The sequence below is a fragment of the Athalia rosae genome, chromosome 5 (genome assembly GCF_917208135.1).
Source record: "Athalia rosae chromosome 5, iyAthRosa1.1, whole genome shotgun sequence".
NCBI classification, from domain to species: domain Eukaryota; kingdom Metazoa; phylum Arthropoda; class Insecta; order Hymenoptera; family Athaliidae; genus Athalia; species Athalia rosae.
The window spans coordinates 3592254-3618373 of NC_064030.1; the positions used below are offsets into that span (position 1 = coordinate 3592254).

A 26120-nucleotide genomic window follows, 5' to 3' on the forward strand; every position below is an offset into this window, starting at 1 on the left:
CACCTATCAGATTCTATACTATCACTTTGAGCCTTTTAGCTTCCAGGCTTGTGGGACTGATATAGTTTGCAGGACAGTGATCACTTTATTCTACATCTTTGAAATAAGTCCCCAAAAGAGCTGCCATGAAAATAACTCTTATAACATTGAATAAGGATATTTATTACGTATGTTCAATATATCTTTGTTATGAACTTTCTTTTCTTCTGTTACAGAGTGAAAATTGGTGGCCTTGAAGAAACTTCACCGTGTATTTGAGAAACTGGAGTTGTTGATGCAACTGCATAATCCATTCTTCAATACATTAAGAAACTAGATAGAAAGACACATGTTATTCATCTCGTAGCCCTAGATAACATACTTCCTGTGATATCTGAAATTTTTATTTGATGAACAACCTGTCTCAAGAATTTCATTATGAGACATTGAAAGATTTTTCTGTAGGAATAAATCGATTAAATACTTAGTAATTCGTTTATATTTATTTCCTCCCTTTCAATAATACATCACCAAAGAAATCCCATAAATTATAAGTTCAATTACAAATGATTTACTCGCTAACATTGATGATGAGCAGAATATCACGACATCGAACCCTGTCTCGAAACGCCTCGTCGCATACACATAATGAGGCACATGGAGTCTCGGACGACCTCCTCGGTTTTCCTGTTCTCCTGATACCCGGAAAATTTTTTAGCCTCAATTCTAAACTTCGAAAACGCTGTTCTAAAGCTAGAAATTATTCTTTTCCCTTTGTATTTACGATTTATTGAATGAATAAATACATGGGCAGGCATATAGTTAGTCCTGCAAAGAATCAGTCGCTCTTTCCATAAGACTAGAACTAATCATGAAGGATTGAATGCATGCACATGATGGGGCACCAAGTTTCGGACCACCTCCTCGGGATTCCTGTTCTCCTGATACAAATCTCCACTTTTCGGCAAACTTTCAATTTTCAGGGCCGGCAATCTAGAGCTCTGCATTATCACCTCCGGTTCAAAGCATGATTGAACGATCAAAGACACAGGCATGCATGCAGTCAGTCCTGCAATGCATCAGTTGCTCTCTCTTTCATACTAGGAATAAATCAACAGGGTGGAACGCATGCACATGATGAGGCACCAATTTTCGGAATACCTCCTCGGTTTTCCTGTTCTCCTGATACCCAGAAAATTTTTTAGCCTTAATTCTAAACTTCGGGAACGCTGTTCTAAAGCTAGAAATTACTCTTTTCGTTCTGTATTTACGATTTATTGAATGAATAAATACATGGGCAGGCATATAGTTAGTCCTGCAAAGAATCAGTCGCTCTTTCTATAAGACTAGAACTAATCATGAAGGATTGAATGCATGCACATGATGAGGCACCAAGTTTCGGACCACCTCCTCGGGATTCCTGTTCTCCTGATACAAATCTCCACTTTTCGGCAAACTTTCAATTTTCAGGGCCGGCAATCTAGAGCTCTGCATTATCACCTCCGGTTCAAAGCATGATTGAACGATCAAAGACACAGGCATGCATGCAGTCAGTCCTGCAATGCATCAGTTGCTCTCTCTTTCATACTAGGAATAAATCAACAGGGTGGAACGCATGCACATGATGAGGCACCAATTTTCGGAATACCTCCTCGGTTTTCCTGTTCTCCTGATACCCAGAAAATTTTTTAGCCTTAATTCTAAACTTCGGGAACGCTGTTCTAAAGCTAGAAATTACTCTTTTCGTTCTGTATTTACGATTTATTGAATGAATAAATACATGGGCAGGCATATAGTTAGTCCTGCAAAGAATCAGTCGCTCTTTCTATAAGACTAGAACTAATCATGAAGGATTGAATGCATGCACATGATGAGGCACCAAGTTTCGGACCACCTCCTCGGGATTCCTGTTCTCCTGATACAAATCTCCACTTTTCGGCAAACTTTCAATTTTCAGGGCCGGCAATCTAGAGCTCTGCATTATCACCTCCGGTTCAAAGCATGATTGAACGATCAAAGACACAGGCATGCATGCAGTCAGTCCTGCAATGCATCAGTTGCTCTCTCTTTCATACTAGGAATAAATCAACAGGGTGGAACGCATGCACATGATGAGGCACCAATTTTCGGAATACCTCCTCGGTTTTCCTGTTCTCCTGATACCCAGAAAATTTTTTAGCCTTAATTCTAAACTTCGGGAACGCTGTTCTAAAGCTAGAAATTACTCTTTTCGTTCTGTATTTACGATTTATTGAATGAATAAATACATGGGCAGGCATATAGTTAGTCCTGCAAAGAATCAGTCGCTCTTTCTATAAGACTAGAACTAATCATGAAGGATTGAATGCATGCACATGATGAGGCACCAAGTTTCGGACCACCTCCTCGGGATTCCTGTTCTCCTGATACAAATCTCCACTTTTCGGCAAACTTTCAATTTTCAGGGCCGGCAATCTAGAGCTCTGCATTATCACCTCCGGTTCAAAGCATGATTGAACGATCAAAGACACAGGCATGCATGCAGTCAGTCCTGCAATGCATCAGTTGCTCTCTCTTTCATACTAGGAATAAATCAACAGGGTGGAACGCATGCACATGATGAGGCACCAATTTTCGGAATACCTCCTCGGTTTTCCTGTTCTCCTGATACCCGGAAAATTTTTTAGCCTCAATTCTAAACTTCGAAAACGCTGTTCTAAAGCTAGAAATTATTCTTTTCCTTTTGTATTTACGATTTATTGAATGAATAAATACATGGGCAGGCATATAGTTAGTCCTGCAAAGAATCAGTCGCTCTTTCTATAAGACTAGAACTAATCATGAAGGATTGAATGCATGCACATGATGAGGCACCAAGTTTCGGACCACCTCCTCGGGATTCCTGTTCTCCTGATACAAATCTCCACTTTTCGACAAACTTTCAATTTTCAGGGCCGGCAATCTAGAGCTCTGCATTATCATCACCGGTTCAAAGCATGATTGAACGATCAAAGACACAGGCATGCATGCAGTCAGTCCTGCAATGCATCAGTTGCTCTCTCTTTCATACTAGGAATAAATCAACAGGGTGGAACGCATGCACATGATGAGGCACCAATTTTCGGAATACCTCCTCGGTTTTCCTGTTCTCCTGATACCCGGAAAATTTTTTAGCCTCAATTCTAAATTACGAAAACGCTGTTCTAAAGCTAGAAATTACTCTTTTCGTTCTGTATTTACGATTTATTGAATGAATAAATACATGGGCAGGCATATAGTTAGTCCTGCAAAGAATCAGTCGCTCTTTCTATAAGACTAGAACTAATCATGAAGGATTGAATGCATGCACATGATGAGGCACCAAGTTTCGGACCACCTCCTCGGGATTCCTGTTCTCCTGATACAAATCTCCACTTTTCGACAAACTTTCAATTTTCAGGGCCGGCAATCTAGAGCTCTGCATTATCATCACCGGTTCAAAGCATGATTGAACGATCAAAGACACAGGCATGCATGCAGTCAGTCCTGCAATGCATCAGTTGCTCTCTCTTTCATACTAGGAATAAATCAACAGGGTGGAACGCATGCACATGATGAGGCACCAATTTTCGGAATACCTCCTCGGTTTTCCTGTTCTCCTGATACCCGGAAAATTTTTTAGCCTCAATTCTAAACTTCGAAAACGCTGTTCTAAAGCTAGAAATTATTCTTTTCCTTTTGTATTTACGATTTATTGAATGAATAAATACATGGGCAGGCATATAGTTAGTCCTGCAAAGAATCAGTCGCTCTTTCCATAAGACTAGAACTAATCATGAAGGATTGAATGCATGCACATGATGAGGCACCAAGTTTCGGACCACCTCCTCGGGATTCCTGTTCTCCTGATACAAATCTCCACTTTTCGGCAAACTTTCAATTTTCAGGGCCGGCAATCTAGAGCTCTGCATTATCACCTCCGGTTCAAAGCATGATTGAACGATCAAAGACACAGGCATGCATGCAGTCAGTCCTGCAATGCATCAGTTGCTCTCTCTTTCATACTAGGAATAAATCAACAGGGTGGAACGCATGCACATGATGAGGCACCAATTTTCGGAATACCTCCTCGGTTTTCCTGTTCTCCTGATACCCGGAAAATTTTTTAGCCTCAATTCTAAACTTCGAAAACGCTGTTCTAAAGCTAGAAATTATTCTTTTCCTTTTGTATTTACGATTTATTGAATGAATAAATACATGGGCAGGCATATAGTTAGTCCTGCAAAGAATCAGTCGCTCTTTCTATAAGACTAGAACTAATCATGAAGGATTGAATGCATGCACATGATGAGGCACCAAGTTTCGGACCACCTCCTCGGGATTCCTGTTCTCCTGATACAAATCTCCACTTTTCGACAAACTTTCAATTTTCAGGGCCGGCAATCTAGAGCTCTGCATTATCATCACCGGTTCAAAGCATGATTGAACGATCAAAGACACAGGCATGCATGCAGTCAGTCCTGCAATGCATCAGTTGCTCTCTCTTTCATACTAGGAATAAATCAACAGGGTGGAACGCATGCACATGATGAGGCACCAATTTTCGGAATACCTCCTCGGTTTTCCTGTTCTCCTGATACCCGGAAAATTTTTTAGCCTCAATTCTAAATTACGAAAACGCTGTTCTAAAGCTAGAAATTACTCTTTTCGTTCTGTATTTACGATTTATTGAATGAATAAATACATGGGCAGGCATATAGTTAGTCCTGCAAAGAATCAGTCGCTCTTTCTATAAGACTAGAACTAATCATGAAGGATTGAATGCATGCACATGATGAGGCACCAAGTTTCGGACCACCTCCTCGGGATTCCTGTTCTCCTGATACAAATCTCCACTTTTCGACAAACTTTCAATTTTCAGGGCCGGCAATCTAGAGCTCTGCATTATCATCACCGGTTCAAAGCATGATTGAACGATCAAAGACACAGGCATGCATGCAGTCCGTCCTGCAATGCATCAGTTGCTCTCTCTTTCATACTAGGAATGAATAAACAGGGTGGAACGCATGCACATGGGGCCTCGGAATTTCATACCATACACATGCACGTGATGCTGTCGGATACCATTAGCGCTAAATGTATACTGCTCATAATGAATAATAACGATTGAGCTGTGCAGGGTTGTTAATAATGATATAGATATACCTATGTCAATAATAAACAAGAGATCTTCGTATTCAGAGTAGTCAATGTTTATTGCAAAATTGATGGTGACAAATACATATCTGCATATAACTAACATATTACGACCTCGCAATGCCTATTGTGGATTCATAGTTATTCATCTTCACGAATTATGAGTAACAATACTATGGTCAATATTTTTTCCTCAATTTACATTCAATCAATAATTTGCTCATCGTTTTTTGGGCACTTATACGCTATTCATTTAATTACATCAATTCCGGATACAATCAAAGAGCTAAGAAACAGAAACATTGGTCTTCAATTTGTTTATCGTGGCACCGAAGAAGTTGTCAAGTGCAGGGCGACCCCTCGACGTAACCAGGAATCACGGCGTTCTCGATCGCATAATATTGGTAGGGCCGATATTAAACGATTCCTCCCCAGATCCATGTACAACGGGACGTCTACGGCAAAGTCGAAGCTCGCCCGAGTTGATCCAGCTGAAGCTTCGCGTTCCACGATCCAATATGAAAGCTGACAATGGGGCGTTGTTAAAACGGGAGGTCCGTCGGCTGTGACTTCTACAAGACGTCCACCTTGTATTATAGCACCTGGAAAATGAAGCAGTGCAGAACAAATCAATCAATAGAAATGTAGAAATTCAATAAATATTTTCATAATACATTCAGGGTTTCACTTCACCTGTCAGTAAAAGCCCTTCGATGATAACACCACAACGAGATCCTTCGTCTTGGTTTCTGCGATCTTCGGACCAGTTAGCGCGTAGAATAAGCTCCTCGATTGGACGTCCGGTTTTTCTTGCCGTTCGCTGTTTGAGAGCAGCGAACAGAGCTTCTGGATTCGCAAGCAACGAAAGATCTACGTGTGCTGCACCATCCATACAGAATTTACTGAGCGCTCGTTGTCTTTCCAATAATTTCCAAGCAAACGGAATCGCTTCCAAAGGACCAGTGGGCCAGTCTTTGAACCATTCCTTGGGTGTCTGTGGAAAATGACACACGTATCACGCTTTGTACATTAGAAAGACTGAAAGTCAGAGTAATTAATCAACCAAGAGTTTTACTATTGGCGAGACTCTTCTCAACCTTTTTCTATTCATACTGACCATCAAATGTCCGCCTTCCATATTGATGCTCTGGATCGTGCGGTACACGCGTTTCAGCAACTTTAATGAGGACTTCTGCTCCTGAATGTAAAAATCTTCCAGGGGATCCCTAGCCAATTCATCACCATCCCCGACGTCTCTTGGGACTTTTACTTTCGTTATTTCTTCCAGAAGATTCTGGAGACTCGATGACGGTTCTGTTCCTTCAATCTGATCATCCGTCCGATCTGAACTCGTTTTTATGCCCATTCCTACAAGGCAACAAAATAGATAATTATAGTTACCAAGGCCAATTGATTACCAAAGTGCTATCAGTTTTACCTCTTAGAAGTAGAAGCGCTGATTCAGCTGCTGCTCTTTCCCATGCGCGATCAGCATTTGCCGGAAGTCCGAAGTAATCAGTTGGTGGATCAAGATCGGGAAGTCGGTCAATAGTTTGCAGTAACTTTGCTGCGTCCCGAAGACCTGAGGCATCGGAAACGCTGAGAACACCACCCAGACTTTTACGACCGGTGTAAACTTCCCCGACCCATGTGTCCGCTAACATCGCACGCAACGCTCTAGCATCGTAGGCGTCTTGAAGACGACCACCGTAAATCGCTGCATCCAAAAGACCACGTCCTCCTTCCCAATCCGCCTTAACCGCCATACCCTTTATCAATTTAGATGCTGCTTCGAGATCTGTTTCACTCCATTCGTAAGCCTTGATCCACCCCTGCGGGACAAACCTGTAGACGATATTAACACGAGTTTAGATTTAAATAATTTGTCAAAGTTTAAGGGAAGTTAGTAGAACTTACTTTCTGCGTTCCTGAAGAGTAGCGTGAAGCCAAGCAAGAAGAAGTAACTCAGCTGAATCATCCGATTCTTGTTGATTCTGTCGATGTAGTTGTTGATCATGTAGCTGTTGTAGGGATCTTTTCACGTTTCGTTTCACACCTTCTGGTGGTTCGTAAGCGAGTTTTGCACAAAGAGCAGAAAGCCCGGGATAAAATCCTGATGGACACTCCTCAGTCGTCAGCCAGATCCGAGTATTTGGATCACGCTCTGTGGTGCATACTGGCGATCGTAGTAAACTTTCCAAACGAGGTAGCCAATTCAAGGCCAGTTGAAGATTACTCAACAGCACCCAGCCTCCGTTTCTGATGCAAGAATCAAAAAATTCGCCAAAAATTAGGGTCACTAGTATACAAATGATCGAAAACTCGACTATCTTCACTTACCTACACGCAGTTTCTAGAGCCGATTCGGCTTGCTTCAGCTGTCCTTGACCCAGAGAAACCTCGACAAATGAAATTTCTTTGTTAGCTGCGAGTCCACGCAATTCAGGACCAGGATCTGCTCCAGGGGAGAGAAGAAGAAGAGCCGGTCTTCCACCCCAGTCACCTTTAGAGAGCGATAGCGCTGGAGGCGCAATGTCTCTCACCCCTGAAATTAGATGATTGAATATTATCTCAGAAAATAAAATATCACGATAACGCTAGAAGACGCTCACCCAAGTGACTTGCCGCAAGCTTTGACAAAGCTGTGTGCAGATGGTCGGGTCGTAAAGCTCGAACAACCAGAGTTTTCTGCAATGGCGTTAGGGTACCATCAGCAAAAATCTTTGAGGCATCAGCGAGCCAGGCTGGACATAACTTTGATCCAATCTTGAATAGACGGAAAATATTATTCTTGGGTATTCTATATCGACATTGAAAGGATGTTTTTCGAATTTATGATCAATGAGTCACCTGAGGTCTTGCGGCTGCAAGTATAGCGACTGCAGACTTCCGTTCCTCTGGTACCCATTCCGGTATTGCACTGACCTCAGAACTCAACAAAGTGTTTTCACTGAGCAGCAAATTTTTCTCTGCATGTGAAATATCAGTACCCAACGCGAGAACTAAATGCAAAGCTAAGGCGAGTCTGTGTTTACGGTAAGCTGCCTTAGCACAGTGCTGTAAAGTCAATGCTATCAGTCTGGAAAAAGTAAAATAAATTAAATTTATCTAGATTCATATGAAATTCACTCTATTTCGCAAAAATTACCTCTTTCTTCTTTCATCACCGATGAGCGCTTCATTGGATGAATTTCTAGCAACCTCAGCATCTCGAATTTTCAAAGTCTTCAAGTATAACTCAGTAAACTCTTCGGCCGAAAAGACGTAGTGTGGTCCAAGCCGGGGAAGTTTTTTTACCGCATCGTAGAGACCGGCGGCGAATTTTGCGAAAGCAGCGTGTTCTTGCGCTCGCTTTGTCACCTCCTCAAGACTACGTCTGCTGTCTTCTAGGGCTTTTGCAATTTCCTTCGCCTTAGCCTGCGTAGCTTCTAAAGAGCCGAGTAGTCCTCCTCCTGATCCTTGCTCCCCTGAAAGTATATCCTGTCCTCGAGCTGCACCAAGTTGTGCGAGAAGATCAATTCGGGCGGTATCTCTTTCACCAGCTAACTGCTCCTCCCTTTCTAAGGCTGCTCTTCTCGCCTCCTGAAGCCCAGGGGTCTCCTTGAGTAGCGCTTGTTCTACAAGTCGCTCTGCAAGGCTACCGATTCCGGCACCGAGGACAACCTGTGCAACGACTGCTTCTCTTGGAAGCGCTTCACCCCTCACCAATGACTCTCTTCTGGTTGCTAAGAAGAGCTTGAAACCTGGCTGTGCGGAAAGAATTCGATCTCCTAGACGTAGAGGTCCGTGTCGCAAAAGTGGTAGGAGAACTGCCGGCAGAGCGTCAATCTCTTCAATGAGCAGAGGCTTTCCAAAACGTACAGCGAGCTCCAAGGTCGTTAGAAACCGGGTATCTTCAGGCCTGGTGATCTCCAGACCTGAAGATGTCTGATTCGCTTTTAACCAGGTAACTGCGACCCCGGATGTATCTAGAAAAAGAGGAACCAGAGGACCCTTCAGGGCCCGAATCGCAGCTATCAGACTTTCACTGTCCACTGGCAAGCCCTGCGCTCTCCAGGAAAGGCGCTCTCGTTCCGTTGTCAAAAGTTCGATTGACGTCTTTAGGACCTCATCTTGGTCTCTTGTTGCTTGATAGACGAGAAGAGTCGCTGCGCCGGCTGCTTCGACTGTCAGCCTTGATTTTCTTCCGGTGAGGTGCTGGCGCTGAATTTCCCAATCGTGATGTTCCGCACCCAAGCCCTTCAGGAGTCCTTGCGCGGACGCTAAACTCGTTTCTGTACTTTCGGCACGTAACTGCAAAGCTGCAACTCCCCGCGAGTGCTCAGCTAATTCCAGTTGCAACTGTCCCACACGACCCTCCACGGAATTAAGCCCTGCGGCCAAACTTCCGAGCTGAGCTTCCGCCGTAGAGAGTCGTCTTAGGGTTGTTTGAAATATAATTTATAATTCTATCGGATTTCAACGGAATACGATCTAAAGATAAATTACTCACTCGGCAAGGATTCTTTGCTCCCTTTCCAACGGCGCAACATCCCGAAGAACTTGACCATAGCGAAGGTTTGCCAGGACCCAAGTTGCCAGTGGAGCCGCAGCAACGGACACTCTTCGGGCAGTTTTTTCTTCAAAACTCTCCGGTCTTTCCGTGACGAGTTTTTCGACGGCGTCTAGACTCGTGGAAGAACTCCTTCTTGCATCCCACGTTCTGAGATCATCTTTCATCCCTCGTTTGGCCAAAAACGTCTTCATGCTGTTCCAGGACGTATCGCGGATTCCCATCAACCGGAGGACACCCTCAAGAACGTCCCTGACCGGTGCCGGAGGTGCTCGCAAGGATCTGACCTCAGCAAGGGCATCTGCACCAATCCCAGCCACTGCCTGTGCTGCTTCAACTACCAAAGGTTCCACCCTGTTCAATTCCGCTTCAATATCTGCTTTTCGACGTGCAAGTTCCGCACTTTCGCGTTCTGTTTCTGCCTTCAATGTGGTCATTTCTTCACGCTGACCCGTTGCACCTCTCATAGTAGCTGTGATCTGTTCCAGCGCAGAAGCTGCCTTGCCTTTCTCTATCTGGACCCCGGAAATTCATGAGTCTATAGAATAGATATAAAACTAGAAATTCATTACCCAATACTCAGAACAAATACCTCAAGCTCCTCCTGCTGCTTCGAAGCCTCAGCCTGGAGTTTTGCTACATGATCACCAGCTTCTTTGAGTCTTCCGATGCCAGCTTCTAGGCTGGCTAACTGTTGCTCGATATCTTCAGTCCATTGATTTTTTAAGGATTCGTACGCATGCAGGAGAGCGATAAAATTTGCTGGAGTTTTCTCTTCCGAATCGACGACATTAAGATGTGCGGCGACTATAATCTCCGTTTCTTGATCCTGTTCCGAGTCCCGACTCCCAAATCGACGAGTTACTAGTTCTTTTAGAGCCAACTCCGAAGTCCACCACTGATCTCCTCCGAGAATAACGCAGTGGCTCAGCACCCCGGATCGTTCGATCCATTTCTCACTGGTATCTTCTTCATCCAAAACGATAGCGACGCGGAGCAGCGTCTTTAATCCTTGAAGAAGAAGCAAGAAAATTCGTCCGAGGCCAGTGAGCAAATGCACACAAGTGTAAAAAAAAAAAGATGCACTTGAGATTATGTGTTTCTTACTGTGCTGCATATACTGCTCTAAACTCCCAGAAAAATCTTCCCTTCTCGCAAGCTCCCCGAGAGGCACGATCATTCCGTCTAATTCTTCCGGCGTTACGAGCCCTGGTATCTCACCCGTGTCAATCAAAGCAGCAACTAAGATCGCAATTCCCTCTTCCCTGAGATGATGCTCCTCCAGAAGTAGCAACGTTGGTTCACCGTCAATACCAGCTGCTTGGACGGCTGTTCTAATCGCTACGCGTCCTCGACCTGAAGAGATCAACCAATACGAAATTTAGCTCCTGGACATTACGATATTAAATCCGAAGTTGGAATATTCATGCCCACCAGGCGCGGCATCCATCAAACTGAAGGAAGACAACATAGCTGCGAGTCGCACCGCCGTTCTTCGTCCTGCACCTGGACGTCCGATTAAAGCAAGACCTTGCTGACTATTTCGTCCTCGCTGACCCCGGCTGAGAGCCCAGCTAGCCCCTTTGAAGATGTAACAAATTATTCGCCGACCATACCGTTTGCATCGTCAGTGTGAATAAAAAAACATCGATACACACCTGCAACCAATTGCAGGAATCTCGATGTCATTTCTGTTTCAATCCTATGCCCATCTCTGACGCATTTCATTGCTGCATTTTCTACTTCCTGTCGCCATTGCTCGGGGCCGTAAGGAAGAAGCCCTGCACCAGCACTTCCACCCCTCCAGGCGTAAATGTCGTCACCGGCTCCTCTGACTTCTGGGAATCTGGCAAGAACTGTCGATTCCCAACGCGATCTCGCTGTTGGTAAAAGTCTGAAAATAGTTGAGAAGAAAATTAAAAGAATGGCGAAGTAAATTGCGAATTGATGCAAGGGAGTCATTGGACGAAACTTACCTCGCTGAGAAAAGTCGACGACCGGCGTCCACTACGTGCCTGATCCTTTCAGATGATTCCTCTGGAAAAGGGTAGAATTCAAGGGCATCTGCCCAGGCCGCAAGGTCTCTGGAGGTCCAATTCATCTCCGACGAAGCCAGTCCTCGAAAAGCTTCTAGCATCACACCTGCTATTCGAGTGATCAGAGAATCTCCAACTTCTTTGTCACTCTCATCTCGCTTTAGAGAAGATCGTAAATGAAGCTCGACGATCGCCAATAATTCTTTCGATCTCGGTTGCCTGAAGAAAATATGTAAGATCAATAAAATAAATTCAGGTCTCCTAATTCAGGTATACGGGATAATTGACTAACGAAATATGATGTGTTGCCAGCAGAGCTTCGAGCCTCGGATGAAGCGGAGTCGTTGAATCCGCAGTAAAAACCACAGTTACCGGAAGTTTAGCAAACTCTAGATCGTTTTCGTAAAATCCTCCTTCTTGGAGAAGCTGTCGACTGAGTTCCTGCCGGATCCATGAATAAATAAAATATCTGAACCCGGTAAAAGTTATCTGCAGAAATATTCAACAAAAACGAACTTGGAGGTCCTTTGAAGCCAGGTGAATGTCTTCTAGCAATAAAATCAGGTGTCTACCACTACGTGGTCTGTAGGTTCTGCCGTGAGAAGATGAAGAGTCTACTTGAATACACGCTCGTTTTAATCTGGCTATCAGCTCTTCCGGCCCATGCAGCGAAGATCCACGTACAACGGAAGCACCGCCCCGGACATCCCCGGTCGACGCCAAAGCTGCAGCGATCGTTGAGCTTTTTCCGGCACCCGATGGACCTCGCAATAAAACCGGGTGACCCGATTCCATGCAAGGAATTATTGCAGCCATTGCAATCTTGACAGAGCCTTAGAAATCCGCACAGAAATCGTCAATTATAATTGTGAATTGTCAAGCCATTGGAAATTTAATGTAATACCTACCTGACATGGAAATTGGTCCTTCGTCGGTGTCCAAATGTGCGATAGCTTCGTCTAGTGGTTCCAAGCGATCTCTTTCTGGATCGTAAATTAAAGCGCATGGTTTTTTTGAATCGGGACACCTGTAGAGTCAATCGTGATATTCCTGGCTGTTTTTAATTTTTTCTCGTAACAGAATCGAGGAACTCACCTACAGTCAGTTGCCTCGTACAAAAGTTTCGCCAGATTATCTCTAGACGTAGAATCCTGGATTTCACCGCACAAAGAACGCACTATAGCGAGAGATGCCATGGTGCGAGTTCGGGCTGATCCCAAATGCACCAAAGCGCTGTTCACCAAACCGGATGCCGACGATCGCTGCCCCTTTCCTTTGAGGACTGCGTCCACCCCTGAAAAAAAAATTCAGATGGACTAGCTCCTCCTAAATTCCCCCATGATCACCACCCCCAATTTATTACCATTCGGCAAATTATTGAGGATCATGTCTTGGATCTGTGGCGGCAATGTCTCCAGTCGCGAGGAGGATAGCAAAGTTTTCGGAGGTACAGAACCCAGATGGATGACGCCGAGACGAGAAACGGTTGCGGGACTGGCGCCATCGAGCTTATGGGTCTCAAATACAAATCTAAAATCAGGATCATAAGACTTTAGACCGTGGACTAAAGAAGCACTTCTGACTTGCAGAAATCAAAATGATGAACCTGGTAGCAGGTCCGAGACGGATTCCAACTCCATTCGGCAAAGTCAAAAGTCGGTTATCATCTAACGCTGAATTCAAAGCTTCAGCCCAACCGGGTTCCACATCTCCATCGAGGACGATCCAAGTTGGTGTGCTTCCTGCTGACGCGACACTACCCGAGAGTAGCCCCTCCTGCCATTCCCTTTAGAAAATATAACATGGCAAACATTTTTGAGTTTTACTTTAACAAGTATAAAATTAATTTCACTGGGGCGTTGAAGCTGACCTGGTCTGGGGATCCACACGTCCGAGAAGCCTTGATTTAGTGACGGCCCCCGGGTAGACGAGAATCTGAACAACCGGTGTTCCAATGTTCGACATCGCATGAGCGAGTGTCTTTCGCAAAAGAGTCTTTCCGCAGCCAGGAGGACCGACTACGGCAACGCCGGCACGAGATTTGAGTTGTTGGTCAAGCTGAACGCAACGTTCGACTACTTCAGCGCCTAATCCCGAAGCTTTGCAAATAGCTTCGACGGAAGCGTAAAGTTCTGCGGGATGGGCAGCGTGATCGAAGCTGGCCGAACGAATTTTTCGGTGGTCCTCTTTCGGAAATACATCCGAGAGTAGACCACGGAATTTGGTAGCATCAGATTCCGTCAGCTTTGGCATGATCGCGATTCTTAGTCCCTCCAAAATTCTAGACAACGAGACGAATCATGCCACGTCTCATCAACCGGGCTAATTGATGTCTTCCAGAAACTTACCTCGCTGTCTCAGCGGGTAACTTCTCACCCGAAGAGTGATGAACCGCTTCTAGTACCGATCTGAGCGCCCTGAGCCCCCAGTCATAGTGAGGCTGTCTGGATAAAAGTTTTTCGGCAAGATCCAATGTCTCCACGAGTTGCTTCGCCAGAGTTCTAGCTTCCAAAAATCCGGCACACTCCAATAACGAGCCGGCGATATCGAGCCTGTCCGGATGCGCCATAGCAACGGGTCTGAAAAGCCGTGCAAGAGAATCTGGAAGCCTGTGACGACCCCCGTATTCCGCACCAGCCGGATTCATCGTTATAAAAATGCAGCAGTGCTTATCGAGTTTCACCCTCTCACTACCCAGCTGAACGTGAAGAGCTCCATCGCGTACTGCCTCTTGCAGAGGACCTACGAGCATCGAAACTGCGCTCAAAGTCTCTTCCTTCAGTCTATTGAACTCGTCGAAACATCCCCAAGCTCCAGACTGGGCGAGCCCACCCAGAATTCTCCGCACACTGCCGGCGTCCATTCCTACGAATAAACGTTATCGGTACTCGTCAGACGTCAAAAAGAGGATTTCCATTCACCCACCCTCGTCGCAGTTGAAAACCAAGACGAGTCGACCCAAAATAGCACCGAGTGCTTTGACGCTCTCTGTTTTTCCGGTCCCAGCAGGACCAGTGGGACTGCCTCCCAGACCGAGTCTCATCGCTTGAGAAAGGGCGAGGAAACATCTTTCCGTTAACGATGTGCGAACAAGACCAACGGAAGCGCCTTGGTACTCGAATCGATAGGGAAATTCTGCTCCTGCACATTTTATCATCGGCGGTCCACCATCGGGAGTCTATGCGAAGGAGTTGTGTCGGAAAGTTTTAGTAGAAATAAATTGAGGAATCGGTTGATCGGAAGGTATTTCCGAAGCGCACTGTATACTGACTCCTCTGTATGTTCTCAGCTGCCTGCTCCAGTCCCAGGAGATCCTTGACGTGGTACCGGAAGTTGAAGTTGAGCTAATCAATGACCAAACTACTCCCAGATGATGAACCACGTCCAAAAGTAATCCCCGTGCTTTTAACGCGGTCAAACGATCTCCCACGTCTTCTAATCCACGATAACGAGCACGCTGAGCCTCCAATGCCTCAACTAGATTTTTCAAGGACGCAGTGCCCTCCCGCATAGCTCGTTCACATCGATCAGTAAAACGTATACGCTCAGACAACAAGAGAATCTGTATTAGAATGTTCATGGGAAATAAATTATTATGGATTCTGACGAAGTGATTTTTTGAGAAAAATTGAAAGCAGAGAAAAATCGAAGTCATTCGAAATAATTTGTCGGTATTACCTGCGCTGGATACCAAGAGGGATCAGGTGAAGAGTCTGCGAGACACTCGTCTAAACTAAGACGCAGGGCTTCTCTTATTCCCGCTTCGAGAGCCGCGAGCCATTCTGGCAACGGATCAGTGAGTTGTACCTCTTTCGGTAGTTTGAGCAGCTCACCCTCCGGGGAAATGACAGCTTTCAAAACATTCCCCTCTGTTACGGCACCCCCAACCCCTGGATATAATTTGGGTAAATGAGCATCCAGTCCTCGTCCCCCGGAGACAAGTTCCAGAAGGTCTTCGTCACTCAAGAAATAAAGTCTAGGATATGCGGCCCGCTTTTCCTAATCGTGGGATAGCTGTTGTTTGAAATCAGGTGGATAATTGTAATGAATACGACAATTGTACCTCGAGAAACTCATCCAAACTCCGTTGACACCTGTCCAAGGCGTCCTTGAGGTCTGCAAAGGCGGGAAGAGGAAGACGCCTCAACGCTGGAATTCTGGAATCCCTCGATATCTCTGCCATAAGATACCTGGGAAGAGCAGTGAATTTTGAATTTTCATCGGAATTTTGTTGGAAAAATTCTATCAAGGTAAATTAATTTTTTTCCACCTGTACTCCTTGTCGGCACGAATCCATTTGGCAGTTTCATTGGGCGCCGCACCCCCTCCGAAAATCGGTTCAAGATATACCCATTTCCTCTGGATCGCACTAAGGATCCTCACCCTTTCTTCTAGTTCGGCAAGAGTAGCCTCCCAGCGACCAGCCTGCGCTGCAAATCTTTCGTAGCAAGATGAGCTTCTCGCTCCTTCGAGGAGCAATCTTAGTTCACCTTTTGACAAATTTAATTATTATTGACAGGAGCATTTGAACGGTGAATGCCAAATTTTCACCCCATTGATATTACCAACCTGCTCTCGTGAGAAGACCGGCATACTCAGTGACGCAATACACGTTTAAACCTTGGCTATCTTTAGTCATTTGCACAGGAAGGGACGCCGAACCCTCCCAAGACTCGAGTTCGGCAAGAGCCTGACGAATTCCGCCTTCAGCCGCAGCTTTTTTTGTCACCGTCTACAGATTTGCAAATTGAAGTAATTTTGTATTAAAAACCCTCGACGGAATCTTTATACCTTTACCTTTATTTTATCAATGTTCTCGCTGATGATCGGCGCTACATTCAAAAGTTGACCCAGCGTGACTTCCTGAAATCTTTTTGTAGGCAGGTTTAGGATTTCAGCAAGTTCCGCCCAATGTTCATCGACCAGATCATCGGATCGGACGTACTGGACCCATTCGACTGCAGCCCTAATTTCTCGAATCTTCTTTTCAACGAAAGTTTCAAGTCCAGTCGATTCTCTCTGTGCCCCGATTTCCGATCCTCCAACACGCGCGTGAAGACGTGCCTCCCACGAATCGAGCCAATCCTGAAATCGAGGCAATCGCCTCCTAGCAACGCTCCACTCCTCGGCTTCCTGTTTGCCAAGTTCTTCCATAAATTCTGATTGTACTCTGCAGTTAGTTTCCAAGGCTTCAAGTTCTGCTTCGATCTGAGAGGGCGAAGGCCCCTCACTCCCATCTCCTCCAATTTCAAGATCGTCCTACGATTCGAAACGCTGTTTTTGCTGAAAAATGGCCATCGGAAAATGATCGCTAACAACAATTTTTACCCCGATATCATGGAGATCTAGGGCCAGACGGTGGCACTCGTCGTCCAACGACTTTCTCGTCTCGATCAAGGTGACCCATCGCTCTCTCGTAGTCGCCAGCCATTCAGCATCCACAACTTCCGGTCTCTCACTCCATCTCACCCCCCATCGTTCCCGGTCATCCCTCAGCGTGATATATCTGTGGCGTAAATTAAGTTTCGCATCTTCTACCTGGCGCGTGATCACCGCTTGATGTCTTTCCAGCCGATCGGCGAGACCTTCCCACGCTGCCTTCGTGCCGCTGACTCCTGTTGGATTCGAAACATTGAAATCCCTTCGATTTTCTAAATATCGAATGCGGTGGAAATCCCGATTGCCGACCTTCCAGTCGTTCCCTCGTCCAGGCGGCAAGGACTCTCGCGAGTCCCGCAACATCGTCGAGTTCCTTAGCGATGCCGGAAGCGTCGTCGCGGATTCTGGCATAAGCTTCGCGGGCCAATCCTATCTCTTCTACGGTTCTGGGACGCTGATCAAGTTCCTTGGATGCGGATGATAGAAATTCCGTGACCGCTACCAAGCGCGAGGAGGCTTCAGTTTTCAGATCAACCGAAAGACGCTCCCAACTTCTTCGCGTTGTAGATTCCAAGTCCCCTCTCGCTGTTCCCGTGTCCACTCGGACGCACCAGAGTCTCACCTCAGTCCCCCTTAATCGGCCGATCTGATCAATAAATTTTCAGGATGAATCAGGGAATAAAGTAGTATAATATACCGTGGTGAATGAAATGGTACTTCTTACTTCCTGCGCCCACTGTTTCGCGTCCTTGAAGGCCTTTTCCCACTCGTTATAGGGACGACCCTTCAAACTATGAAATATAAAATAGAAGACAGTGGTCAAAAAAATCTAAGAATTCAGTCGAGACTTACCGTTCACCAGGGTCAATTCTGGCCGGTGCTGTCAAAGGTGTCCATTTCAACCGTGTAGCCTCCATGGCAGCGAGAACATTTTCAGCATCCCCATAGACTCGGCCGAATAGGTATGCGCTCCGTTTTATCAGACCGCCGAACTGTCCTTCAGCGATATCACCGACGCCCCGGAAGTTCGTTGGAATCGAAAGAAAACGGCGTAATCCGGAGTACAACTTTGCGCGAACTTCCTCGATAGGCGGTCGCCACTGGAGACGACCCTCGCGAAAAACTAGCTCTACTCTGACCTCCGGAAGTTTTTGCAGAAGTGAGGGTAGAGCGGCTCTGACGAAACGTGTAATTAAAGTTCGTTGAAATCGTGTGAATTTCAACGTGCGAATTAATTTCTACCTGTAAGCAACACCGAGGGCTTTGAGCAACTGACGATCCCAGTGAAGTTTCCATGCCTTGGTATTTCCGTACTCGCTTTCCACCGAATCGACCGTCGACCTCATATTCCTCAGGGTTTCCTTCCACCCGCTCTGATTTACGGCGAGATTGACTCCCTCGCTTTTTAAAAGACTCGCGACCCTTTCGACGAGCTCTGCGTGTTTTGCGCTCAACTCAGAATTTTGTCTGGCGAACTTTCGTACCTACAGATAACGCGTGGGATAATATCGGATTCCGGAATTTTCCAGTTTTCCCAAAAAAAAACATATCACAACTCGAATTATCCACAAACCAATTCCCTCAGACGCGTCGTGTACGCGTCGACTCTTTGCGCGTCGCTCCATGCGACTCCGGACTGTTCGCGTACGGCACGTGCGAGCTCCAAAGCCGCTACGAGCATCAAAGGTCTCTGTGATAAAACCATTCGATCTCCAATCGTATTGTGGAAAGTCGCAACCTGCTGCAAAGCCTTCGCACGGCTGGCCAACGATCCTGCTCTTTCCGCCAGCATGCTAATTTCCCGCGGCAATTCAACCCCTGCATTCGAATCGATTGAACGTGTGAGCGATTCGCGGAGAGTAAGTTGAGATAGAAATCGGTTCGATTCTCTTGAAAGTGAATGAAAATATCATCTGACCTTGACTAGCTAAAGCTCGGACCTCGCGCACCAGTTGCGTGAGTCGCGGATCGTAAGTTACCCGCATCATGCTAGTTCCGGTCAATTCGACCACCGCACCATCCGCGTTCAGACTAAGCTCCTTCGAAAGCACGGCTGCTCGTACTTGGTCCGTCTGAAAAAATGGGATCTCCAAGTTGTAGATCGAACGTCTTTTTTTCATCTCGTTTCTCAGTTACCCAGGACTCGATGAGCTCCTGTCGACGCGATGCGGTCTGCTTGAGAGCCGAATTAATTTTCGAAGCCGCCTCGTCGTAGCCGGGCAAATCATCGAGTAGTTCTTTGACGAGTCTTTTCAGCCCTTCGAGTCTCAACTCGGCCGTTCTTGCGGCTTGAATTTCCTGCAGGACTCTGGGACTGTCGATGAGCCGTAGCGTGTCCGGACCAACTTGGCAGGATTCTGCAATAATTGATCGACGTCATCGATCGAACTTTAAAGTTTTCGGCATCGAACGAACCTACGAGTCCACTGATTGCCGATAAAAGAGCTTCTCGTTCACCGCGCAATGCCCTCCTCAGAGCTTCTCTCTTCAGCAGATCGCTGTACCGTCTGAATTCCGCGGCTAATTCAACGGGACTTTGAACCCCGGAAAATTGAACGCGCAGCTTTCCAGCTACTCTTTCTTCCGCAGGTGCAAGAGATTCTTCTACTTTTCGTTTTGCTCGTTCCCATGCAACTTCGTTCTCGTCTACACCTAAGCCTGTAGAATTTTTCGTCTGTATAAAAGGACATTGAGGGAATCGAAAATTGGCCATTTTTATTACCTTGCACCTCGTCGAATGCTCGGAGAAGGTGATCGGTGCCTAAAGCGATTCGTTCGCTTGGCGTTAAAAGCCTGACGAGTTGCCTATGCTGAGCACGAAATTCCGCTATGAGCCTGAAGAATAATCAAAAAAAAAAACCAACAGACTATGACAATAACTCTGTGAAATTCCTCGTTCGAATTGTGCAATGAAAAAAAATCAAATTCCTTGCACCTCAGCCGTTTTCCCAGTCTGAGGCATCTCTGAGGTATATGAACACCGCCTTTCCATGGGTGCAGAGATTGATGGGGCCAAAAGAGTCCCGTGAGTCTTTCGGAACTCGAAGCCCATTTTTCGCACAGCGTCGCGCCAACGGAAACAGCCTCGTCTCTTGCCTGAGCATTATCTGTACCTTGCGTACGCAGAAGAGCTTCGACAACTGAGACTACCTCGTTTCCGATCACATCGAGAAGCAATTTTGTTCGAGATTCGGAGTAAACCGAACCCTCCAGCTTCCAAAGATCATCGACGAATCCCGCCACGGCTTCTAGACCTTCTTCCGCGCCCTCGATACCTTCTCTAAAAATCACGCAGGTCGTAGGTATACGAAGGTAAATGAGAAGAAAAAATACGAGGCCCTACCTCGAAGCGGTAATGCGGTCAAGTTCGACTCTGACGTTTTTTAATATTTCAGCAGCTTCTTGCGCGACCCTGCGGTCTTCCGAACTTTTTGCGTCATTCGCCCGCCTTTCCCAGGTCGCTTGTTCTTCGGCAACGTTAGTAGCGGCTCGAGGGCCCAGCAAATCCTCTTCAAGTTTTTTCAGAATATTCCCAGCGATTCCAGCTCGTTGTAATGCCGGAGCCCAAACAAGACTGAGCGAGCTAACAAGAGACAAAGTTTCCCCTGTGTCGTTGGAATCGCGTTTCTTGGCTCCTCCGGTAGTAGCGATTTGCACGAGTTCGTGAAAATTATCTTCCGTTACGGCCGTTGAAGCCACCTGTGCAACGGATGAAAAATAAGATGGACAAGAAATGATGATAGCGAACGGACGAATTGCAGGGGACGCTTTCAACCTTGAAAAACACCAGGGTATTTCCACCTCGCGAAGGTAATTCGTTGGTAAGTTTGAGATTAGCTGAATCCTGGTGACGTGGTTGAGCGCACAGAGTCCTGCAAGATGGTTCGTCGAGAAATTTGTCAACTTCCGGTGTCCTGGTGACCTCGAAATCGTCGTCACTTGGCACTCCGAAGTAATGAGCGGCGGTGGAAAGTATCAACAATCTTCGCCGGTCAAGTTTTACCATTTTTTTTTAATTATCACGGCGACAATCACCACCGAATACGTCAAATTAAAATTCGATAGTGGCTCGAAAAAATATAAACGCATAGATCGACGTACTGGTTAACAGTAACGTCACATCGTAATCGCTTTACTTGTTAGTCAGCTTTGTTTTATGTTTGGCTTTAATCGTCCCCATGACAACACACCTTTGGGCTGCGCGATGTGGAAGGTACACGAAGGCCCGTACCCACATCATACGCGTGACTTTTTCGTCATACCTTCGTCACGACGATTTTATTTGCCTTTATATTTATTTAACTTTTTTTACCAGAATCACAGTCGATCGTAATCTTTTCACGTATTAATCTTAAGGCTGTCCCAGCGACCCCCACCACCGCTTATTTTTCCATAGTTATGTGGCGTCCGTGTAACGCAATCGCATATATCAAATAACTCCTCGATAAAACAACAGATCACTCTGAAACTGCTTGGGACAACTCATTGAAGTGTGGTGAAGGGAGCTACCGTCAGGTACAAACGAACAAAATTAGTTTGAATTAGTAATTGATTTATTTTTGCGAAGCTGCGGATCAGCTGTCACACGGACGCGAACCACAATTACACGAAAAACGCACAATTTACGGAAAAGGCACCGAATAACGGATCATAGCCCCATGCATGCTAATCCTGTCGACCGTTTGGAAAAATTACAACGCAGATTATTGCCATTTGGCGACTTAAAACCAAATATGTGAGCCGAAACACAAATCGTGAGCTTGCCCATGTTTTTCTAGCCCGCGCCACCGAAAGTCGCGTAGGAACAGTTCACGACTTTGCCGCAACGTTTTGAGCGACATCAGCGCTACACAGTCGAGCTCAACAGCAGGGGTGCTCAAATAAGATTTCTCGCTCGTCAAGCGTGCTCTAAGAACCGAATCCCATCTTTATCGCCACATAACTATTATACATGGGGCTATCCACGTCAACTTGACACGGCTCCAGACCTCATATCTCAAATTTCGTTTTTAATTTTATATGTTACCATCCTACCTCTGGAGAGCTCCGAATTTTTTGTGCTGAGTTTTCAAATCATCACCTCCGGAGCTATGAATGTTTTCGAACAAAAGGTGCTTATTTGAAATTCAGCAATAAATCACAAATAGTCTGTGGAGAATATAGACACCCTCCCACTCACAGAAACATGGGCGGAATTTGGCTCATATTTGTTTTCAATTCATACAAAATTTTATTCCGAAGAATGCTTTTCTGATGACATTTATGCTCTTGAAAATCTTTCGTACTTACACCATTCCGGTATTTCGAAATAACAATTGCTTCAAATTGAGAAAAATACGTCACTCGTGCTCATCATAGTTCCGACTCGAGAGGTAATAAATTTTTTTTTTGTTCACGAAAATTCTGAAAAAATTTGAACCCTTGTAGTGTAAACTCGTGCAACATTTTGCTCCCTTGGCATTTTCTTCGAGTTAACTTTACCGGGATCCCTCTGACGGAACAACTTGACCCATGTGAAGTTAGCCCCCCCAAACGTCAGAAATTTTTTTGAATAAATCACACGGATTGCCCATGATTGCCCTATCTTTTTTTCTGTTTGCCTCATTTTATTCAAAGTTATCGCGCATTGAAATTTGAGGGGGGGGGGGGGGGGGGGGGGGGCTGCCTTCGTGAAGTTGGACCCCCCACCCAAGAGTATCGGATTTTGCGGAGTTTTCAGAGTTATTTGTTACACATAAAAAATCAATTCGATTTCGGCATCGTATACCATTTTGAAAATTTCGGAAAAATTCCCGAGAAATCGTTATGCGAGTTCAGAATTTTTCAGACCATTTGAATCATGGGTGGAATTTTCTACGATTTTTGCAGAGTTGCGAGATTTGTATCCAATTTTTCTACCAACGATTTGGGTTATGTTTTCAGGGGGTCATATCAAGATCTATAGCTGATGTTACTCACTCACTCATCTCACTCTGAAACTGAGTCAATTTGTTTGTCGTGAACTTGACTTTTGTAGTGCGAATCTGACTGGGTTTTACCGGTTTTTCTGGAGTTCTTGTTCGAAATTTCAGATAAAAAAAATCCATTTTCCGCAAGGTTCGCCATTTGCGAAAATTATGAGTAAATTTTTCAACGTGTTGTTACTGATACAAATATTCTGAGATCTCACCGATCATGTGTGAAATTTTTGCCATTCGTAGACGGAATTTGCGTTTCCGATAACATTCGAGAATCGGAACATCTCTCGAGAACCCGAATTCGATCCATAATTCAAAGAGTCTCTAAAGTGTCCATATTGGTGATAACATATTTGTATAATTTTATCGACAATTTGAAAAATAGCGACCATCGCGGAAAATTGATGTTCACATGTAGTGAATATCAGAAAATCTGCGAAAAATCTGCAAAAATCCCACCTATCATAGGTATAAGCGACCCCCAAAATACGTCTCGGAGAAAAGATTTCTCGAGACTTTCTCTAGAATTGGAAAAAATGGTGTACTTAGTGTCGTGTCGAGATTTCGGGAAAAATGATTTCAAACAATTGGGTGCTCCAAAAGAATTTCTTTGAGAAATGAAATCGGTACAATTTGTGTTGAAAAGTCGAACTGAAGACAAGCGATTTTACGTGACATCATAGTCCGATACCATCTATGGCCTATGACATGGCCCCCTCAGAACTTGTAACTTCCAAATTCAGGCCGAGTCACGGTTAGAAGAAATAAATAAAAGGAAACACAAATTCTGTCAACAATCGTGTCAACTTCGGCTCATGATCTAGAAAGTATCCAGAATTTTGTCTCGGCGAGAAAATTGTGCCAGAATTTTTTTTTTTGGACAATGACATACCTCGCAAAAATTGGATTTCGTGATTTGAATTATGATGAACATCTTCACAACAATGGAAAAATAGAGTAAAAAGTGCATCAGCAATACAGTACATAATCCATGCATGGGTTTACGGTGTACAAATAAACGTAGTATCAAATTTTGCATGCAATAGAGTGGCTTTTTACAAGAATCTGCGGTACAACCCGGGTGTTCAGAAGACTCTGAACATTTTTTGTCAGCTCTCTTGGGATCGGCCATAGTGAGAAACGAAGATGAGTTGAAACCAAAATGGACCGGGAGGCCGTTGAATTAGGGGGCATGGGTTCAAGATTTTACTAATTTTGCTGAGAATGAAAACGCGGGAGATGTTTTAAATCCTATCAAAAAAAAAATTCAAAAAATTATGAAATAATGAAAACGTTTTCGAAATAATAGGATTAGCTATAAATATGAATGATATAGAGACTTGAATACGAAGTCCGTGGACCATAAATGATTCTTTATTTTCTGTTTGAACCAAAACCCTAATACTTGAATCCAAAACTTAATTGATTTATTCTATTCCAATTTTAATACTTGAGGAAAGTTTGGAAAAATTCTTACGTTCATCATTTGGGGCAAGGGGGTTCACGATATTCTTAGTTTTTCCATGTTTTTCTCATACTGGGGAGTCTCAAATAATTGACAACTTGCTTATCGGGGTAATATCCGCAGACGGCAAAGAATTACAGAGGTCGACGGGCAGGCCACGAAGTTGGTACATAGTGAGGTCCAACAGGGTCTGGAGAAACTTAACCTGCTTTATTCTTCCTTTGGTTTGTGCATGTTGATTCGAACATGAGTCGAAAACTATATTTTCGTTGCAGTTGCATTTTGAATGTAGTTGGGCAGTAATGTAGCACAATTTCTTATGTACGTACAAATGGTATCGACCAAGAGCGGAAATCCCTCTTACTGAACACTAAATGTCTGTGACTCCCGAAATTACTCGCTAAGCGGGTGACAGCATGGCGTGAGCTTTTTTCATAACTTGTTAGAATGAAATTGCTCTTTGATACGCGAATTTCGCAACACCTCATCACAAGCTGACAAATATCACACACAAATTACATCCTTACGAAAAGAGTGCGAGTTATTTCAATCTCTGTATACCTCTCATCTGGATGTGGAATTTTTTTCGCGATCATATAGGTTGTCATCCTAGGCGATTTCATGTGACATTTCTCCGAAAATTCCCAGAGTTAAAAATTCTCGTTCTGATAAGACCGTGTTCTTCGATTTTTCCCCACGAATAAAATTATCATTGCTTCGTATCAGAACCCTGACTTTTTAAACGCATAGCCGCTCGTAGTGATTGAAATGTTCGAATTTTTTAGTGCAGAGACGTCAGCATGTAGTTCATGTAGGGTTTTAACATGAGAAGAGAGGATATTCTGTGAATGCCGACTTTGGTATCGAATTGTAATTAGAGAAATAGAAAACGTGGGCCTACACGACCGATGGTAGTAGAAAGTTTCAGTTGGGTGCATAATTTAGGTGTGTTATCGGAAGAAAATATGATAATTAGGGAAAGGCGGGGCAAAATGGGGTACTCGAGGAAACCGTGAGAGAAAAAAAAATTTCGAATCCAGAATGATGTTTGACGGCCTTTTCGATCATTTCAAAAACAATTTTTTCGAAATGTTTCGGTGACCCCATTCTGCCCCGCTGGCAGAATGGGCTATACAGAAATTTGGATTATGCCACCCTCAACATTTGTCGAATGCAAACAATTCATTGATTAGTAGCATTACAATTTTTTACTAGTTTAAAAATCAAAAATTCAACAAAGTGATATTCCGTATTTTCATACAGTTTTGAATCATGACGAAAAATATTAGGTATATGAGTGGAATGAGCGCCAGTGATACTATTACCCATCGAATATTGGGCATACTAACTGCTCTGAAATCAACGTGGTTGGCGTGGTGAGCACCAGGTGTGCTGCGATCGTTTCTAAACTCATTTCGGAGTTCGGGCTCGGCGCTGGGACACCCTTAACACTCGTACTCAATCGAAGTGATTACTGTACGTGCCGTACTCTTCGTAACGCGCGATAACATCGGAGATTATAAATTGGAGAGAAAAAAAAAAAAAAAAGGAAAAGATTCTCCCTCGTTGAATAAAATCGTACAACGATCAATCGATAT

At 44.7% G+C, this 26120-nt stretch overlaps 1 protein-coding gene across 1 annotated transcript; it reads right to left on the reverse strand.

Moving 5' to 3' along the window:
- Positions 1 to 5173: 5173 nt before the first annotated feature.
- Positions 5174 to 21273, reverse strand: LOC105690740 (cytoplasmic dynein 2 heavy chain 1). The gene is made up of 43 exons (XM_020855237.2): positions 20876 to 21273; positions 20444 to 20799; positions 20036 to 20380; positions 19823 to 19935; positions 19516 to 19758; positions 19237 to 19457; positions 19019 to 19172; positions 18674 to 18918; positions 18343 to 18584; positions 17953 to 18276; positions 17825 to 17891; positions 17410 to 17746; positions 17050 to 17336; positions 16519 to 16980; positions 16291 to 16453; positions 15992 to 16211; positions 15785 to 15911; positions 15400 to 15720; positions 14993 to 15283; positions 14647 to 14899; positions 14070 to 14586; positions 13592 to 14002; positions 13328 to 13507; positions 13085 to 13251; positions 12817 to 13015; positions 12630 to 12748; positions 12238 to 12554; positions 12014 to 12162; positions 11662 to 11940; positions 11344 to 11579; positions 11120 to 11266; positions 10793 to 11041; positions 10278 to 10696; positions 9626 to 10200; positions 8282 to 9550; positions 7984 to 8212; positions 7746 to 7899; positions 7474 to 7678; positions 7051 to 7392; positions 6572 to 6978; positions 6251 to 6501; positions 5827 to 6127; positions 5174 to 5735 (listed from the first exon to the last, which is right to left on the reverse strand). Exons 1-43 carry the CDS (start codon positions 21104 to 21106, stop codon positions 5452 to 5454), a joined length of 12408 nt encoding a protein of 4135 aa, XP_020710896.2. The 5' UTR covers positions 21107 to 21273; the 3' UTR covers positions 5174 to 5451.
- Between the last annotated feature and the right edge of the window lie 4847 nt (positions 21274 to 26120).

What these genes read in the sequence shown, in the direction of transcription:
- LOC105690740 (XM_020855237.2), bottom strand. Translation starts at nt 21,106, where the DNA reads ATGGTAAAACTTGACCGGCGAAGATTGTTGATACTTTCCACCGCCGCT. An exon ending in AGAACATTGATAAAATAAAG is followed by an intron (nt 16,454 to 16,518) that starts GTAAAGGTATAA and finishes GCAAATCTGTAG; the next exon opens with ACGGTGACAAAAAAAGCTGC. An exon ending in GGTTTTCAACTGCGACGAGG is followed by an intron (nt 14,587 to 14,646) that starts GTGGGTGAATGG and finishes GTTTATTCGTAG; the next exon opens with GAATGGACGCCGGCAGTGTG.